This window comes from Rutilus rutilus (assembly GCF_951802725.1).
Source record: "Rutilus rutilus genome assembly, chromosome: 2".
NCBI lineage: Eukaryota > Metazoa > Chordata > Actinopteri > Cypriniformes > Leuciscidae > Rutilus > Rutilus rutilus.
This window is the reverse complement of record NC_140210.1, coordinates 56,467,360-56,486,994: the sequence shown is the minus strand read 5'-3', so window position 1 is coordinate 56,486,994 and position 19,635 is coordinate 56,467,360. Positions and strand designations below refer to the sequence as shown.

General features: G+C 37.0%; 2 protein-coding genes across 3 annotated transcripts in view; both read right to left on the bottom strand.

Moving 5' to 3' along the window:
• LOC311286376 (uncharacterized protein) overlaps positions 1-19,635 on the bottom strand; it is a 274,251-nt gene that overhangs the window by 93,448 nt on the left and 161,168 nt on the right. The window lies entirely within an intron of this gene.
• The window catches only part of LOC311286354 (uncharacterized protein), a 115,605-nt gene continuing 97,897 nt past the window's right edge, over positions 1,928-19,635 (bottom strand). Inside the window, exons 1-4 of one of the 2 annotated variants that reach the window (XM_084402535.1) lie at positions 18,452-18,465; positions 17,680-17,847; positions 9,386-9,764; positions 1,928-4,332 (exon numbers count right to left, since the gene is read on the bottom strand). In XM_084402535.1, the coding sequence (XP_084258661.1) occupies positions 3,317-4,332; positions 9,386-9,764; positions 17,680-17,847 (1,563 nt within the window). In that variant the 5' untranslated portion in view covers positions 18,452-18,465 and the 3' untranslated portion in view covers positions 1,928-3,316. Of the gene's footprint in view, positions 4,333-9,385; positions 9,765-17,679; positions 17,848-18,451; positions 18,466-19,635 lie in introns of those variants that run through there. The other variant, XM_084402534.1, reaches the window with a different exon arrangement.

Sequence of the window (19,635 nt, the reverse complement as noted above, 5' to 3'; positions counted from 1 at the left end):
TTGCATGGTCTTTGTGTGGGGAGGCGGCGCCGCGGCGCTTGTCAGTCACATGGTCTTTGTGTGGGAAAGCGCCGGCGGGACTGTTTGCGGCGACTGCCGGGAGAGAGAGAAGACGCTAGTTGTGAGTTGCGACAGCGAGCCCGATCACATGAAAATGCGTATCTATAGGCTACCACAAATGTTATTTCTCGTGCCATTTATACGCCAAAAATAGTTTTTGCGTGCATATGATACGCTCTTTATGGCGTGTAATACGCACGCACTCCTCACCCCTAATCCTAACCAAGTATTTTCAGTGCGTAGCATGCACGCAATAAAGTGCGTCTTCGTCTTCCCAACAGTACACAATCACTTGACAAAGTAACAGGAGGACAAAGTAACAGTGCAAAATTGTGCGATATGGCTTGTTGAGGCTTTTTTATTATTATTTGTTTACAAAGGTCCTAACTGTCAGTTTTGCCTGTTATGGAATGTATCACTATTTATGCCTAATGTCTAAAGCCTAATATTTAATATTTTTTGAAGTGCAATTTTGTTTACATCCATTTTATTTATTAACAGACATTTATTTTGTTAACAGACACTAAGAGTCCATTGCTTTCATTGTTTTTGGTTGTTTTGTTCATTTTTTTGGATATTTAAAATGTTTTCCGTTTTCAATGTTTAATATTCTTTAGAAATTAAAGTTTATAGGTCGTTGAAAAGGTGCACCTGCATTATTATGCTATTATAATTATATTAAATGAAAATGGTCTCAGAACGACAATGTTATCGTTTATCGCGATAATTTCTTGGACAATTTATCGTCCAGCAAAATTTGTTATCGTGACAGGCCTAGTGGAAACAATGTTGTTTTTGTATGTTTTTAATATCTCGTCATTTTGTTCATACAGGACATAATTCAAACTGCAAAGTGTTTACTTATATTTGTGTACACTCGCAATAAAAAACAACAAATTCTTGCGTGTTTTGAGAGAGTTTCTTTCCTGTTTATCCTCGCCAGCCATAACCTCCGTCATTGTTCTGACAAAAGCTTAGTCTTCTCACATTCATGAAGTCTAATGACGGGTATACTGTAAAATCCAAATTTAACTGAACCTCCGACACGATTTAAACATCCATTGACCCAGCAGGAGATCTCCATTTTCACTTTTTATCACGAAATTAACTCGCTTCAGCTTCTTCTACTATTGTTCTGCCCACAGAAATGGCGCCGGGTCGGCAAATGCTAAAAAACTAAATTTAACTGAACCTCCGGCACGATTGTCGAAAGCAGCGAAGAGTTGTAGTCCACAAAGTGCTCTCACACAAAGTCTAACCGTATCAAACTTCTACCCGCTAAATTGTAGCATTCTTCACATGAAAGATTATATAAAAAATTCACAGAAAACATATGTTCACATTCATGGCACAATTCAAACGGGACCAGAAAATAATTATTTTCTCCCATTCACTTGCATTGACGGTTTTTCAACCTAGAGGTCCAGCGGGGTTTTACGGAAAGGGCGGGACTTACCAGCTCTAGAGCGACGTTGTTGATTGTTTGAGCATGTGATTGCGCGTTTCTCCTTGTTTTCTATTGTTATGCGCAGCATATTTCCCGTGAGCACAAACACAGCCACAGACAATGACTTGTTTGTTCGGTTATCGAAGAAGAGCATGATGTATTTTGTATAAAGTTTTTTTTTGTTTTTTTTTGTTATTAACTGCTTTGAGAACTGGAAATGCACAATTCATGCATACAAATCTGTATTAATAAATGAAGATGATTAAATTAGACCAATGCAAAAAACTAAATTCATGCCTGCATTTATTAAGACAAACCTGGTAAAAACGAATGCAGTCAATAGAGCTGGTAAGTCCCGCCCCCTATCTAACTAAGATTAACAAAGATGAATAAATACAGTAACAAATGTATTGCTCGTGGTTCATGTTAGTTAGCCTAATACATTCACTAATGTAAACAAACCAAACCACATTTAACACCTCTTAAAATGAGAATTTTGTTTGTTACCTCAATAAATTTAGGGACATTCCTATTTTATTTGTGTACATTTTAGTCATTAACATTAAAAACACACTTTTTACGACTAAAATAACTGTAAAGGGTAAAAAAAAAAAAAACTGAATTCCCATAAATTAAAACGGAAAAAACGGAATTTGCAAAATTTAAAACGGAAAAAACGGAATTTGGGAAAAAATAAAACGGAATTTGGGAAAAAATAAAACGGATTTTATAGGGCCCTAGTTTTGTTTCAATTTATATACGTGCTCACGAAAAAAAAGTTCACCGCGACGGAGAGGCAGAAAGCACACCCTGTTTATTTTCTTTATTTTACAAAAGCACAATGTTTTGATTTGATTGTAAGTGGACACATACAAAAGTAGAAATATCACAGATTTTTTTTTATATTTCTTTTTTCTATATGACCATAAATGACGGAGAAATTTACGTTTATTTTGCTACAATGTGAAGAAAATCCAGCAGAACGCGCCGGCGCGTTTGCCGACCTCAGAGGGTTAAATAAGAGGCGATCTAGCGCTGAAATGTGTTGTTTTTGAAATCAAGTGATCAAAGTGCTCGTTGCCACTGCGATCAGTGGTGCGGATACTGTGTTTGTTTGAGGCTCGTGCACAGTCTTCACTCGGATGCGTGCTTCAATCCGTTGTGGAGACACTCTCTATTCGTTCCGGTGAAATTACAAAACAAACACAAACGTGTCCCTGCCTGATATTCAACCACCGGTAAACATAATCGGTTTTGATAAAAAAACAAACAAACAAAAAAAAACTATATGAGTGCGCGGATTAGAACCCAGAACCATTTAATACACGCTTAAAATAGTCGGATCAACATATAATAGGCCTCATTAAACGACTAATTAAACCCAATCAATGTACTATTTAAATCGATTGTTGGACATCGTAATGTTATTGTACATACATCTGTTTTATGATTTAGCATTGTGTTACCCTCCCCCCCCATTCCCCCCTCTAGGACACTCTAGGAAAACACATGAAATTGAAAATTAGTAACATTGTGTGAAAATAACACCCTGGCGTTCATCATTGAGCCACTTTTAACACTTAAAACATGTTTATCAGCGTTATGAAATCCAGGAACTCATAGATACTACCTTGAGGCAATCACTGTTCTATTCTGTCGAACAACTTCATTTGCATAGTTTGGTTCAATCCATCTCTAACTCTCTCAAAACACATGAAAGCGCAATGTGACACTGCCTCCTACTGGCTGAATGTACAGTTTCAGGATGAGCTCAATGAGTCTTTATCCAGATTTGCTGATGAAGAGACACTATGATGATTCAGGAGCAGTTTGTTCTTTAGCGTGTTTCTTCTGGTGGGTCTGAAAACTACCTAAATAAGCGAATCTCTCGTCGCAGATGGAGCAGCGGTAAGGCTTCTCTCCTGTATGAACTCGCTCATGAGTCTTCAGGACGTCTAACCGAGCAAACGCCTTGTCACACTGAGAACACTTGAACGGTCTTTCTCCTGTATGAATCCGCTGGTGATTTTTTAAGGTACCATGTTTAGCGAAACTCTTCCCACAAACGGCACAGTTATATGGCCTTTCTCCAGTGTGAACTCTCAGATGAAATGCAAAATGAGTCGGACTAAGGAAGCTCTTCCCGCAGTAGGAGCACAGGTACGGTTTCTCTCCGGTGTGAGTCCTCTCATGGCAAATCAAATTAGGTTTTTGACGGAATCTTCTATCACAGTGTGAACACTGATACGGTTTCTCCTCAGAGTGTATTTTCTGGTGTGACTTTAGACAGGTTGAGTTTGTGAAGGTTTTCCCACATTCGCTGCACTGGAACGGCCTCTCGTTGGTGTGAACGCGCACATGCCTCTTCAGATGGGTTTTGTGGTTGTAGCTCTTCTCGCAGTGAGGGCACTTGTACGGCCTTTCACCCGTGTGGATTCGCTTATGAGCATCAAGATTCCCTTTGGTGCTGAAATACTTGTCGCACTCGCTGCATTGGAAAGTCTTTTCGCCAGTGTGTGTCTTCATATGAGCTCTCATATTAGATGGAAGGGTGAAAAAATCCTTCCCGCACTGTTCACAGCGAAACTCCTCCTTCACGCTGTGCTCTTTTGAATGAAGTCTCTTTTCTTCTAAGGTAGGAAAGCTGATGTCGCATCTCCTGCATGTCAAGCTTTTCTCTTCTGTGTGTTTTCTCTCATGTCTCGCTAAATGTCCCTGTGAGCTCAGTGTTTTCCCACAGGTGACGCAGGAGAAACTCTTGACCTTCAGCTGATTTTTTGATGTCGAGGTCGTTTCTTCATCAGTAGATGAACCGCCATTCACATCTGAAAAGAAAAAGGTATTAAAATGTCTAACTTTAAATGAACACAAATATATTTAATGAATCATGCACTTACCATCATGAAATTCTATAATATCCGTCTATATTTTTCTGTAACTTCTAGAGCTTAAAAATTAAAGATAAATGTGAAATTGTGATGCAGCTCAGGATACGGTGTTTTCAGCACATTGGTTCACAGTAACTAATGTCTGCACCTGCTGATTTAGGAGCACAACTACAGATGGTGGACAACCAGAATGCCTATTACCGCCGCGGCGAAATTACCGCGGCGAAAATAAACCAGCCGCATTTCAAAGTCTTTCCCGAAATGACCGCCAGGTGGCGCAAAGGGACATTGTGCAAAACAGCAGCAATTGACGTATTTTTAAAATGTAAGTGGGTTAAATATAAAACCCTAAGCCTAATAGGCATATTTTTCATATATATAAATAGGCCTATTAGGCTACAACAGAATAGAACCAAAGATAGAATCAATTTTAGAACTGAAAAAAATAGAATCAAAAGTAAAAAAATAGAGACGATATTAGGAGCAATGACGCTGAATATTTTTACTATTCTATTGAGGAATTAGATAAATGAAGAGCTCTCGATACAATTGCATAGTAATTTATAGTGATTTCAAACGCAGTCCTTAAAAAAAAATACATGGAGTAGTGTGGCATAATTTTTGAGAGATTACGCGGAACGCGTTTTAGTTAAGATCCTGGTTTCAATGCCCTTAATGTATATAGGCTAGGCTACTGCTTTAAAAAAATGTCACAACGCGTTTTGAGATTGTTTTGAATTAAACATTGAAGTTTAAAATGTAGTGTTTTGGCACACCAGGCCGAGTGGCGTTACGCATTGTTCAAAAATCAGGTTTTATTCTGGCATGTTGAATTGGCGTTAGAATTTTTTTTTAGATTTATTAGATTTAGATTTTAGATTTCGTTAGATTTATTTTTCTCATAACAGCTAAAATAACTTAATATATGCCTTGTCTTAATATGACCTACTTAATATAGGCAATAGGCATATAATAACCTAATAAATTAGCAAAACTTGGCCACTAAATATTTAATTTTCAATTATTTTAATTATCACAATTAAAGTTTTAATTTTATTAAATTGAACAAGCGCAACAATCAGCATTTAATCAAATATTCTAAAAGATGTATTATTAATAATAATGTTATTTCAACATAATATTTCGTTTTTTCGACATAATATGTGTGCGTGCAACAAGCAAGATGTGCATTTGTAAATCTGGTGATGCGTGTATTGATTTTTATCAATAAACTAGTGTTTTCTGACAGTGTCGACTGCAAAGATGAAGTTGACGATCGCCATATTTGTAGTGAACGCACCTAGAGAGAAATGCACATAAAGACATAATCAGAGTAGCCTTTTTCTTTTCGTTTTGAATTATTTCGTTTGAAGACATTTTAAGCTTTGTGTATTTGATGTATTTATCATGTCTGTGTGAGGCATACGCTGAGTTTCGTTAAGTTAGGAGGATGAGATGCGCTCCAGCTGACGTGCAATGCAAGTGACCGCGCGGGCGCCTCCATGATTAGTGTCTGTTATATTTGCTTCTCTTACTTATTAAATCCAGGCAATTATTTTATGAAAAATTGATTAAAATTAAGATACAATTTATAGAAAACGAAATTCACTTTAAAGAAAGGTTTTCTACTAAACAAAACTTAATGAAGTGGTCAAAATCATGTCTGACCCACTCCATATCCATCTCTCGATATAATGCATCCTATCTTACTCGTGCTGTTCACTTTTCATATTCAACATAGATGGAAAAAAATAACATTATAATATTTTAACAAATATGATAGTAAATGAGATTATTTAATGGCTACAACAGTATAGTAGGCCTATAGACTCTATTTGTACAAATTGCTGCACATTAATTTAATTAAATGAAACCTTGTAACGAATTCACACTGTAGGGTAGACTGTGTACAGTTGAGACACCTTAAATAACTTGCGTTCGCAGCAAGCACAAGTTGTGATTTTTGCTGTGCACTTGCATATTACTGCCAGCTGGGAAGGAAATATAGAGACCAGACCTCATTGAACTTTAATTGAATACATAGCGTTGGTAAAGCATACTGAAATTACATCCCTACAAATTTATTAGGCCCTACTGAAAATAAATGTATCGAATTTAAGCGAGCCTAAATGTTAAGACTGTAAGCCCTTTGCTTTTTTACGTAGCCTATAAAGGACTCTTATAGCCGACTTTGTGTTAATTTAATTTGTAGAGGATTTTTTTAACTCAAACACTGAAATAAATGAAACTAAATTATTGTAAATTTTTTGTCACACCACGACGAGTGGCGCTATGCATTGTTCTAAAGCCAGGTTTTATTCTGGCATGTTGAATTAGTGTTCGACAAACGCTGCGGCGCGTTCATTTGAATGAAGAGCGCTTCTCGCTCGTGTGAGCCAACACACACTGGAACGTTAGGCCATGTCGCAACGTGTGAATCGTGGCCGAGTGGTTGAACTTACGTTACGATCACTTAGATGACACGGGTTCGAATCCCGACCTAACTTGGACTGGTATTTTTATATTAGCCTATTAATGCATTTTATAGTCTATTGTTGATGCAGAGAGATTTGTCTAGTTCTAAAACATAGTTTTTTTGCTTATAGCCTATTTACAAAATAAAATCACCATGCATTTCCATTTTACACTAAGGAACAAATAGTATACAATGACTTTACTTCTGTAGCCTATAATAATTCCAATCGTAATTTCAAAAGCAGTTCTGTTAAAAAAATTATATATAGGCCTATATATATATATATATATATATATATGACGTTTAAAAGACAAACAATAAAATCAGAACCAGTATTCTGTTGCGTTCATGGTTCCAGTGGCAGTAATGCATCCACGGCTTTTCAAAATGTCACAAAGCGTTTTGAGATTGTTTTGAATGAAATATTGAAGTTTATAATTAAGTGTTTTGGCACACCACGACGAGTGGCAAACTCTTTGTTTTGTTTTGCAAACTCAGCTAGCCTGTGGGGGGTTTGGAGAAGGCAATAGCTTTATCTGCTTTAAACGCTTTAGCAATAGTTGCTTTATCGTCGGGGTGCAGGACAGAGGTGTTAATGTTCAGTCTTTCATATGGAGAGTGTCGGAGCCAGCCTGATGAGCAGGCAAAATTCTTTTAAGGATTAATCTCAAAAATCTCCAAAAGTCCATAGCCTATGTACAGTAGGCCCTATATCTTATTAAATTATATATTATAGTTTCATTGATTGTATTTAAAGGTTTTCCACACACAATTTCAATTTAGCAGATACAGAGCTCTTTAATTCGCGACCCACCTCGTTTTATTGTAAGATGAATTCAGCAAGGCATGTTGTATCTTTGAAGGAACAAAAGCTATTTGTTACAGTTTCTTCTTTCGTGATTTGTGTGGATGACACACAGCGACATATACAGTATTATCAGCTGTATGGTGTTTTTTTACGCTGAAATGCTTAATTTCGAGAAAGACCCGCCGCGCGCAGTGAGGGAGACCAAACTTACTAAAAAAATATCCAGCGCGAGAGAGGCAAAGAAAAACGCCTGTTCTTAATTTATGTTGCTTTGAACTTTTTTCGTTTTGTACCTGCAATTATCCGTAATTTAGCTGCAATGTCTTTGACAATAGAAATTTAAAATGTTGCAAGAATAAGATTCTGTGTTTCTTATTTTGCATCACAAAGGGAATAACTCTATCGATGCAACCCTGTTTAAATAAATAAACTGTCCCGACACTTTATTCATACCTTGAAATGTGCGATGGGTTTTCAAACTTAATTAATTTTCTTTTTCTTTTACATTTAAATTTTCATTGTTTATTTTTTACTTGAAAGCAATACTGTATTGAAAGTATTTTTCTGATTTGTTCGATCTGTTTTTAAAAATGTCTTCTATGAAAAATTGCTATGGCCGGGTATCACTGTCAGTCATCTCAATCTCGTGAATGATTCACACACACAAAAAGAAATAATTTAGCAGATTAAAGACGAGCTTCATCATCTTCATTTTCTGGTGCAAGGTTGCAAAGGTTGTAATGTACAATTGATAATTAAACAAGATGATTGACTTTAATAAACAGATGCATATTTAAGCATCAAGAACGGAAAAACATAAACACTGTCGGCTACACTGAGATTGAAGCTCCGAGAGGCTATTGTTAATAGGCACAGAGCTATCATCTGAGTAGCCTAGATCTTTTTTTATGAAAAAAGTTTTTGTTTTACAAGATCTTGCGCCATGTTTTTTTTTTAAAAATAAACAGATAGGAAACTTACATTTTAAAATGCCGCAGTTGCTGCTGTTTTGCTCTGTCACTTGCGCCACCCGGTAGGCTATAGTCATTTCGCGAACGACTTTGAAATTCGACTGGTTTATTTTTGCTGCGGCAGTAATAGGCATTGTGGTTGATTATTTATTAAAGAATTCAATTTATAATCATAACAACATGTAAGCCTATTTAATTCTGAATATAACAAAGAATGCTTAAACCGACTAACATCGGTTAGGAGCTGCAAGTCCTGAAAATGTTTTAATTTTACGGTAAATTATTTTAATTTATTTCACTGTTATGTTTCAGTTAATAAATCTACAAACACATTAAAATAACACGAAGTAAATGACAAGTAACCTATTGACATAGCCTTTCTAAATTATAGAAAAACTGGGCACACAATGTTAACATGTGTCTACTTTGTTTAAATTGAATGAATTTGAATTCGTTTAACCACAATATTTATCTTGAATTTAGGCTTATCTGTGACCTCAGCTCAGATTACTGCCGCGGCAGATTACGTCATAAAGAAAATAAACTGACACTTTTCAAAGTCTGTGATTACAGCGCCACTCAGCGGTAAAAGGCAGCAAATACACATCCCAATTTTGCCGCCGCGGGAACGGCGGCGGTAAAAGTCTCATTCTGGTTGTCCACCATCTGTACATGTTTACACACATTCTGACTATGATTTGCCATAACAAAAGTTAATAAATGGAAGATACATACCTGAAGGAATAAAATCATCATTGTCATCATTTTGATTATCCTCATCCTCATTTTCTTCATCCTCAACATCATTTCCTTCATCATCCTCATTCTGAACATCATCCTCCTCCTCCTCCTCAGTCTGTTGTTGTTCCTCTGCTGTGGTTTCTTCTCGTCTCTCTATCAGGTTCCTGCAGTCCTCCAGTCTGACGGAGCACATCTTCATCTGCTGTTCTCCAGCGTTACAGTCAGAGGTTTGATCAGCGGATCCACGATCCTGAGCGTCAGTATAACACAGTAAAGTGAGGCTGAGCTCTGAGTCCTGTGTGTCTCTGGATCTCCAGACTGAATCCTGAGCTTCTGTACCATCACTCACACACACTGAAACCTTCTCCAGATCCTGACAAACACATCATAGATCAACACAAATAAACAACAACCTGTTGATATTAGCCTCATTACTCAGCAGTTATCTCTAGTGGGTAAAATGGTGATTTGTTTGCATATTTTGCTTCTGGCTTAACTTGAAATGTGCATAAGAAGTGAGAAGCTAACAAAACTTTGGTTTTATTGAGCTGAAGGTAGGGCTGGGCAATATATATCGCATCACATTGTTATGCGCATCTCGTCAGTAAAGCCGGTTCCTTGATTAGTAGTAAATCGCCATCGCCTGCTTTCAGATGGAGCGGCATTTACTACAAAGAACCGTAGTTAACTGACAAGCTGAGCCATATCGCATTAATATTACGGACGTATCGCCAGCCATAATTAATGCGATATGGCTCAGCTTGTCAGTTAACTACGGCTCTTTGTACACAGCAAAAACTCCTGTGTTAAATTAACACTGCTGGGAGTGTATGAGTCCACTCAAGAGTGTTGAAGTTATTGAGATAATTAAGTGATTAATTGAGTGATGATTGAGCATTATTGAAGACACCTGATGTTAACAAGCAGAATCACTGAAGGAGAAAATCTCAAATTGTAAGCCACCGTTATGGCGATCAATGTTTGCTCGACCCTTATATTATTAACTTTAGATTTTATTTGGCTGCTGTATCTGAGTTCTTGAAACAAAGTTACTTACAGGACCACCAAACCAGACGGAGCACACAGCAGAGATTTGTCATGGACACCCTCAGCATATAGCCGGTGAGTCCCATGAAACTAGTGCTCCTCGACAGGTAGAGAAACATGCCGATCGACTTACTAATCGATGGCACAAACAGGGAGTGAGACCCAAAGGCACTCGAGACATCAGATTGTCACGAGCATCACATATTGCCGCAGTAGCATCCTCTACCCCAGATACAGCTCTGACAAGGATTGCAAACACTGGTCTCCTACCACCGCCTATACATCTTGAGAACAGATTTGAAGTGCTAATGAATGTAAATGAGGAATCCCCAAATGAGATGAATGTGATGGAACACAGACTGAATGGGCCAGTAGCTAACACTGATGCTAACTGGCGCTCAAGGTCGAGCAGACAGCGGCACTCAGCTCAGAGCGCAGCCGAGCCCAGGACTCTGATAGTGGGGGACTCCAAAATCAGAAACATTAGCAGCAGGGATACAACTACAGGGATCAAAACCTTTGATCTGACTCAGCATGTACATGGACCCGCACACAATCGTGGACACACTCTAGATTTACTTATCAGTAAGGGTCTAAACATTTCATCGATTGTTATTAAGGATGTAGCACTGTCTGATCATTTGTGTATTTTCTTTGTGATCTCTTCTGCCACTGAAGCTAGATCTGTGTCTGTCAAGAAGAGATGCTTAAATGAGAACACTAATGTACTATTTATGAAGGCTATATCCTTAACACCAAGCATATCTGCTGACTCTGTTGATTTTCTCCTTGATTCTTTTAACTCAAAAGTTAAAAGTGTAATTGATGATATTGCTCCTGTTGAAGTCAGGAAGAAGAGTGGCAGACAAAAAGCACCTTGGAGAAACTCAACAGCAGTGCAAAATATGAAAAGACAATGCAGAAAAGCAGAGCGCATGTGGCGGAAGACAAAACTTGTAGTCCATTATAACATCTACAAAGACAGCCTTCATGCTTTCAATATGGAACTAGGCAAAGATAGACAGACTTTCTTCTCAAATATTATAAACAGCAATTTAAACAACACACGCACTCTTTTTGATACTGTAGGACGACTGACAACCCCCCCCCTCCCCCTCCCCTCCCCCTCCCCCTCCCCCCCTACCCTCCCCCCCTCCCCTCCAAGCCAGATTCCCAGTGAAATGCTCTCAGACAACAAGTGCAGTGAGTTTGCTTCTTTCTTCTCTGAGAAAATCAATAATATCAGAAAGGTGATCAGCACATCCTTGAGTTGCACTGAGGTCAGACAGATCAGACCACCTGAGAAAGCAGTTACTATGTCTGACTTCAAAGAAATTGATGGCAAAATTTTGGAAGAAACTGTACAGCACCTTAAAACATCAACCTGCGCTCTTGACACACTTCTCACATCATTTTTCAAAAGTGGGATAGTCCTAAAATGGTGCAGGTCATACTTAGATGGGAGAGGTTATTATGTGAGTATAGGAGACCATAAGTCTGAGTGGACATCCATGACATGCGGAGTCCCTCAAAGCTCAATTCTTGCGCCACTCCTGTTCAATCTGTATATGCTCCCAATGAGCCAAATAATGAGAAGGAACCAAATCTCCTACCACAGCTATGCAGACGACACACAGCTCTACTTAGCCCTATCGCCTAACGATTACAGCCCCATTGACTCCCTGTGCCAATGCATCAATGAAGTCAACAGTTGTTGGATGTGTCAAAATTTTCTTCAGTTAAACAAAGACAAAACTGAAGTCATTGCGTTTGGAAACAAAGATGAAGTTCTCAAGGTGAATGCATACCTTCACTCTAGGGGTCAAACAACTAAACATCAAGTCAGGAATCTTGGTGTGACACTAGAGTCAGACCTTAGTTTCAGTAGTCATGTCAAATCAATAACTAAATCAGCATACCATCATCTGAAAAATATTGCAAGAATTAGATGCTTTGTTTCCAGACAAGACTTAGAGAAACTTGTTCATGCTTTCATCACCAGCAGGGTGGATTACTGTAATGGACTCCTCACTGGCCTTCCCAAAAAGACCATAAGACAGTTGCAGCTCATACAGAACGGTGCTGCCAGGATTCTGAGCAGAACCAGAAAATATGAACACATCACACCAGTCCTCAGGTCTTTACACTGGCTCCCAGTTATATTTAGGATTGTTTTTAAAGTATTATTACTGGTATATAAATCATTCAATGGCCTAGGACCTCAATATATTGCAGTTATGCTCACTGAATATAAACCCAACAGATCACTCAGATCACTAGGATCATATCAGCTAGAAATACCAAGGGTTCACTCTAAGCATGGCGAGTCTGCTTTTAGCTATTATGCCAGCCGCAGCTGGAACCAGCTTCCAGAGGAGATCAGATGTGCTCCTACAGTAGTCACATTCAAATCCAGACTCAAAACACATCTGTTTAACTATGCATTTACTGAATGAGCACTGTGCCAATGTTTGTCCGACTATCTGTACTGTACAGTATTTTATTTATTTTTTAAACTGTTTTAATTTTTTATTATTTTAATTTCTTCTATGTAAAGCACTTTGAATTGCCATTGTGTATGAAATGTGCTATATAAATAAACTTGCCTTGCCTTGCCTATAACTGCCAGATGAACAAAGAAAAAAAGTGATCTGATGGTGTTGGTTATATTATGACAATCATCATTTAAACTTTATGTTTTTGATTTATGTTGTTGTTTACAGCATAACTGTGATTCTGCATAAATATCCAGAATTTTAGATATAATGTAAAGTATTTCTTAAAAGTTGTTTTAAATATATATATATATTTTAGGCACACACAGACGTCAAGATTCAGTCAATGCATCTCAACAATGGTGACGAGCAGAATATTTAATTAGGAAAAGTAAATTACATAGACAATTCATAATTTATTCATACCGCAATGCATGATGGGAGCCATCAATGAGCTGTGATTGGTGGATGCTTTATTATTGTCACCATTGTTTAGATTCACAGGCTCATTATTGATATCTGTGTTTCTAAATAAATTCATTTGAAAGTCTTTTGATCAGAACAATGTTTATTAAATATTTTGGATAAAAAGAAAAATACTGAAAATCACATGCTGTAGAATCACAAAACTATTAATACATTTTATTTTTCAGATCACAGCATGATTATGTCAAAACCATAGACTGTAAAAAATAAGGACAAAGCGTCTGTGACGTCACCCATAGACTTTCTGAAGAACGGGTTTGAAGCCGTTTATGGGGGGTATGGGCGGCGCCATCTTGGAAAATCTTGGGAAATCCTAACCCCGCCCACCTTCTGACGCAGCGCGCGTCACTCAGCTCGCTGTGCTACTCCGGTTATCTATGTGTATATTTTAGGCAACAAAATATGTTATAAAACACCATACTAACTCTTTTCGTTTTCATTTAAAGAAATCTTAAACATTATACCCACACAAATGTGGTTCAGGCAGCGCGTATTGACTATATTCACTGCACATAACGTTTGCCTATTTATAAAAAAACAAAATATAAAACACAAACCTGCCTCTTTTCATTTTAAATATAATATAAAAATATTAAACATTTTATGGTCCAGACAATGGGTCTCATTCATGAAACATTCGTAAATATACGTGTACATATGTGAGTGATTTGCGCGTAAAGAGACATTCCCGAAAATTCTTCTCCTGATTCACAAATACTTCGTAAACGTCAGATTTGATAGTGAAATGTGTGTGTGGGTTAATGAATTCCAATCAGTCGTAAATGGGACGCGCGTGCACGCTCATTCTTAATTACCATAAATCCCTCCCATTAAAACCGACTGACAACTATATATGGGCATCATATTATGACACCAAACGAAGGATTTTAACATGTCTTCTCAAAAGCGAATGAAGAAGAGAAATTTCTCAGATGTGGAAATTGAAGTTTTATTATCAGAAGTTCGTTCAAAACGCCACATTTTATTTTCAAGCGTAGGCTACATAGTGGCGTATCAGGTCCTAAAAAAAAGGATTTTTTAGGTAATACCTAAATGCTTTAGGTAAAAATGCTTGGCAGAATATTACAGATGCAGTTAATGGAGTTTCATCTAATCGAACAGTCCCAGAAGCGAAAAGAAAATGGTTCGACATGAAGCTTGACTGCAACACTTGTAACTTGCGGACTTGTAAAAAAAAAATAAAAAAAAAAAATAATAATAAACAGCTTGAATATAAAAAAATAAAATAAAATAAAAGACTTGCGGACTTGTGTTCCATTTGCAGATGCTATTACTGGCTCTCGTAATAAAAGTAAAAAGAAAAACCGTATGTAATTAATAGGCCTATATATAATCTTTTTTCAAAATACTGTGTAAATATGTACCCGATTACGGTGAATTAAAAGGCAGCCTTATTAATGAGCAAAACGTTCGGATGTTAAACGCACTATTTACGCGTGGGACCAGGTGTAGATTTCTTTCGTACCAACTAACATTTGGGAAATACAAACATTTTAATGAATCCGAAAATTTACGCCAGAACCACTTTACACACGATTTACACAAAAATTCGTTCTGCTCGTGTTTCATGAATGAGACCCAATATGTGCATTTGTACTAAACAACAGATTTTGTAAACAACATTACAGATCATCTTCGTTGTATTAAAATTTAAAATGACAAAACTCAACCCAGTCTCTTTTTGATAATTTCAGTTTTATCAATATTAGCTATTATAAAAGTATAAGTAAAAGGTATAAGAAGCTATACAAATAAAGCAAACACTTCAGTCAAACATACAAAGTCAGCGCTCTAGTCTAACCATACATCGGTAAAGTTAAATAGCTTATAAAGTTATGAAACTTCCCCACAGCCAAAACGATTGGCCAGGGAAAAAATTATAGATTCACGAGACCAAAAATCGCCTGTCAGATATACACAAGACGAATTATATCTCATGTTTAACCACTACAGAGACGCCAGAGTCCGTGGCATTGGCGGCAAACCTTAGAACGTCTAGCCGAGGAAAGGCTGTTCCAGGAGGGGTACGTGAACGCCGAGCGCCCGGTCATCGCTGGATCAACTGGATAAAATTTTCATAAATCTTTAAATAAACTGCAGATTTGAGCTTTAAACATTTACATTTGCGCCTGAAAAACTCTTAAAACTACATTTCATGATACAGAAACAGTAGTATTATATGTCAACTGTATTAAAAAATGGCGCTTCTGATGCTGGGTACACACCAAAAGATTTTTTACATCTTATAAGATTTTCAAAATGTGACAGACCACAAACATGAGGACAAAAAATCCTAGATTTAAGCGTTTTGCTCCTATAGTGTGTGGTGTGCCATGATGTGATAAAGACAGCACACCACACACAAACAGATTTTTAACCAGAGTCTCAACTATGAACACAGGGAATCTCGCAAAATATCGTGAGACTTCAGAATAAGCATGACGGACAACATGCAGGAAGAAATTGCGATAGTGTTTGGAATGATTTTCACAGAAAATTCACGTGAAAAAAACATTGTAGGCTACCTACATTACCATTATATATAACCTTTTATACAGAAATATATTCATTCTTTATTGTCTTTATTTATTCTTTATTGGATTTATTGTCTCTTTAGAAAAAGTTATTTAATCCCTCTATAGATCCTCACTGATCACTGAACTCAGCTTCTTCTTCTTTTTTTTATTTTTTTTTTTTATCTTTTTTTTATTGATTTTAAGAATTACAATTCAGTCAGGGGGGTACAAAGAGTAAAGCCGATAAACAAACATAAAAAGACATATACATAAACAGTGACAAACTTAAAAGTTAAACAAAAATTTGAAAATGTTTACAGATTGAAACGCACTTTGCAGCCTTCTTATTTTTCAAACCCAATATTGTGTTTAGGTATTGTAAAATTTCTGCTCTTAAAATGAAAAACAAAGGCTTGTTTCCTCGAAATTTATACTTATGAATCCTAAATCTTAACATTAAGCTTCCTGCAAGTGTGTGTGTGTGTGTGTGTGTGTGTGTGTGTGTGTGTGTGTGTGTGAGAATGACCGTGTCTTCCATCATCTCGCTTTCTGATTGGATATTGTTTTGTTTCACGTGATAATCTCCAGAGCGTGCGCGCGTTTGTCCTCGGGGTTCCCCCCACACATCAGGATTTCTGATCGTAAATATTAAACATGTTTAATATTTACGATTCGCGATCGGAGCGGCTCCGACGTTCTTCCGAGCAGGTTCGGACACTCTTAACACACCTCACACCAAGGGAAAATCTGATAAGATAATCTGTTAAACCATCAAGATAATCGGGACATAGCTAGGATTGTCGGAAGGGGGGAAATCGGCCCAAAATCAGCCCGATTATCTTTTGGTGTGTACCCAGCATTATGTTGTCATTCTCCATGGCGCTGCCTTGTCAGCTGTCAATCAAGCTGTCAATCAAAGTTAACCACGCCCTTATTTTCATACATTTTATATCTAAATACGATCTAAACTAACGAGTTAGAAAAAAATTCACAGCCCTCACAGTTGTCAGGCACTCGGAAGCTATCGAAAAATACAATAAAAGTCCATGGGACCAACCTGTAAAAACATGAATTTATGCTGTGAAAACGGACATTTTAACATGGGGTCTATGGACATTTGCTCCCTTTTGGGACCTGCCCCTAGCGGATTTTCGATGTATTGCAGTTTTTCGCACTTCCGGGTAGGCTTCATTTTTCAGATCAGAATGTTGCCGCTTGGTCAAAACGTAACAATCACTATCAGATCACTTTGTTCATTTGACTGTTATAAATCAATAACAGCAGACAAACAAAATCTAAAGTTAATAATATAAGGGTCAAGAGCCCAAATAAAAGCAAACACCGATCACCATAACTGTGTCTTACAATTTGTGATTTTCTCCTTTAGTGATTCTGCTTGTTAACATCAGGTGTCTTCAATAATGCTCAATCATCACTAAATTAAAAACTTAATTATCTCATTAACTTTAACACTCTTGAGTGTTAATTTAACACTCATATTTTAACACTTAACACTCTTTAGTGTGGACTCATATACACTCCCAGGAGTGTTAATTTAACTCTGGAGTTTTTGCTGTGTAGTAAATGCCGCTCCATCTGAAAGCAGGTGATGGAGATTTACTACTAATCAAGGAACCGGCTTTACTGACCAGATGCGCATAACAATGTCATGCGATATATCGCCCAGCCCTAGCTGAAGGATGAAATGATGAGCTGCTCAAACCTCTCTGTTGGGTTTGTCTCCTCTTTCTCTCAGCTTCGCCTCCAGTGACGCCACCTCTTTCTTCAGCTGACAGATTTCAGAGATGAAATCCTCAATATCCAGCATGGACAGATCAGTTCCTACTGATTTACAGCAGATCACATCCATCTGCGCTCTCGTGGTCAACATCTGAAGACAAACATCATTATTACTACAAGATGCATTTATCCACATTTTATGCATTTTCTGTAAAGCTGCTTTGAAACGATGTGTATTGTGATTGTGAAAAGCGCTATACAATGTGAATTGAATTATAATGAACTTGCACTGACTTAAACTCAAAATGACTAATGATAATGAAGGAGAACAGAACTACACAGCATAAGAACATGATTGCAATATCTGATAATATTAATACACAGGTAGATATTAATTACAGATATAAAATAAACATAGCCTATGTTTAGGCATTTTTAAATTCACTATTGTAAATATATCATTACAACACATTACCAATATCTAAAACTTAAATTTAGCTGCTGGATTTAAGAAATTTAACATGATAATGTGATACTTGTACTCGTTTCTAAGCGTCATTTAAGTGTCCAGCATTATAAATTGATTGAGAATCAAAATTAGAAAATTAAACAACGTGTTAACTTTCGTTTTATTACAAATATCACAGTTAAAAAAATCATGGCTAATTCGTTTTTTTTTTATGATAAATGCGAATAAGTAATCAATTTAAATCTCATTTAAACACTACAGACAGAAAATCAACAATCACACACACAGTTAAAAACAACACACCTCAGTCTGACCGCGCCAGGCTTCCTCTTCTTCAGTGGTTTTACCGGCGGACTGAAGAGCGTCACAGCGACTCCTACAGGTTTCAGGAAGAAACGCTAGTCAGTAGATATATCGTGTCTACAGCAAACTTTCTCCGTCTTTTTCTATATCAAAAACAAGCTTGAATTTCTGTGGTGCAGCTACAAACGTGAATGTTTGTTTTCTCTATGGTTAAAGTTACATTGTTAAATTGATGACCACTATGTAAGTAATTTATTTTTGTAGTTGATGTGTCATGTTCACGGCACCATAACTTGATTTCCTAACGTTTCCATATCGTGTATTATTGCATTTCTGTGTCAGAATCAGTTCAGCTCTCTAAACATGAACTGAGGTCAATAACGGTCCTTTCTTGCCCTGATGTGACTGCCATGTTTCTAGAATAACCAGTAATAAAAGAAGCTGTAGCTGAGATTTCTGTTTGTAATAATAGGCCAAATAAATCAAACTAGGCTATATCCGACACTGATCAGCACATTAAGCTGTCAAAAAAAAAAAAAAAAAATTCCATCCAGAGGATTAATTTCTTTGCAGCAAATATCTTACCTGACATGGTGGCACACATGCTCTGGGAAAACACATGAAATTGAAAATGAATAACATTTTGTGAAAGGAAAACCATGGCTCTTTCTTGATAGTGTTTAAAATCCCAATGAAAACCATCCAACAATGGAAAAAAATGGTGCAATTGCCTTACAATTATCCTTGAGCCACTTTCAGCACTTGTATGTTTATCAGCGCTATGAAATCCAGGAATTCATAGATACTATTTTGAGGCTTAATAGATCAAGTTTAATCAATCTCTCAAGTTTAATATACAATCATTGTTCTATTCTGTCCAACACAACTTCATTTACAGAGTTTAGTTCAATCCATCTCTACTCTCTCAATCCACAAGCTCAATGTGACACTGCCTCCTACTGGCAGAAAGAGCTCAATCTACAGTTTCAGGATGAGCTCAATGAGTCCTTTATCCAGATTTACTGATGAAAAGACATTATGGGGCGGTTTTCTGGAGAGAGATAAAGCCTTGTCTTCAGATTAACAGAAATCTGATTTATCTGTCATGGTTTTAAATAGTCCTAGACTTAGGCAAGGCAAGTTTATTTATATAGCACATTTCATACA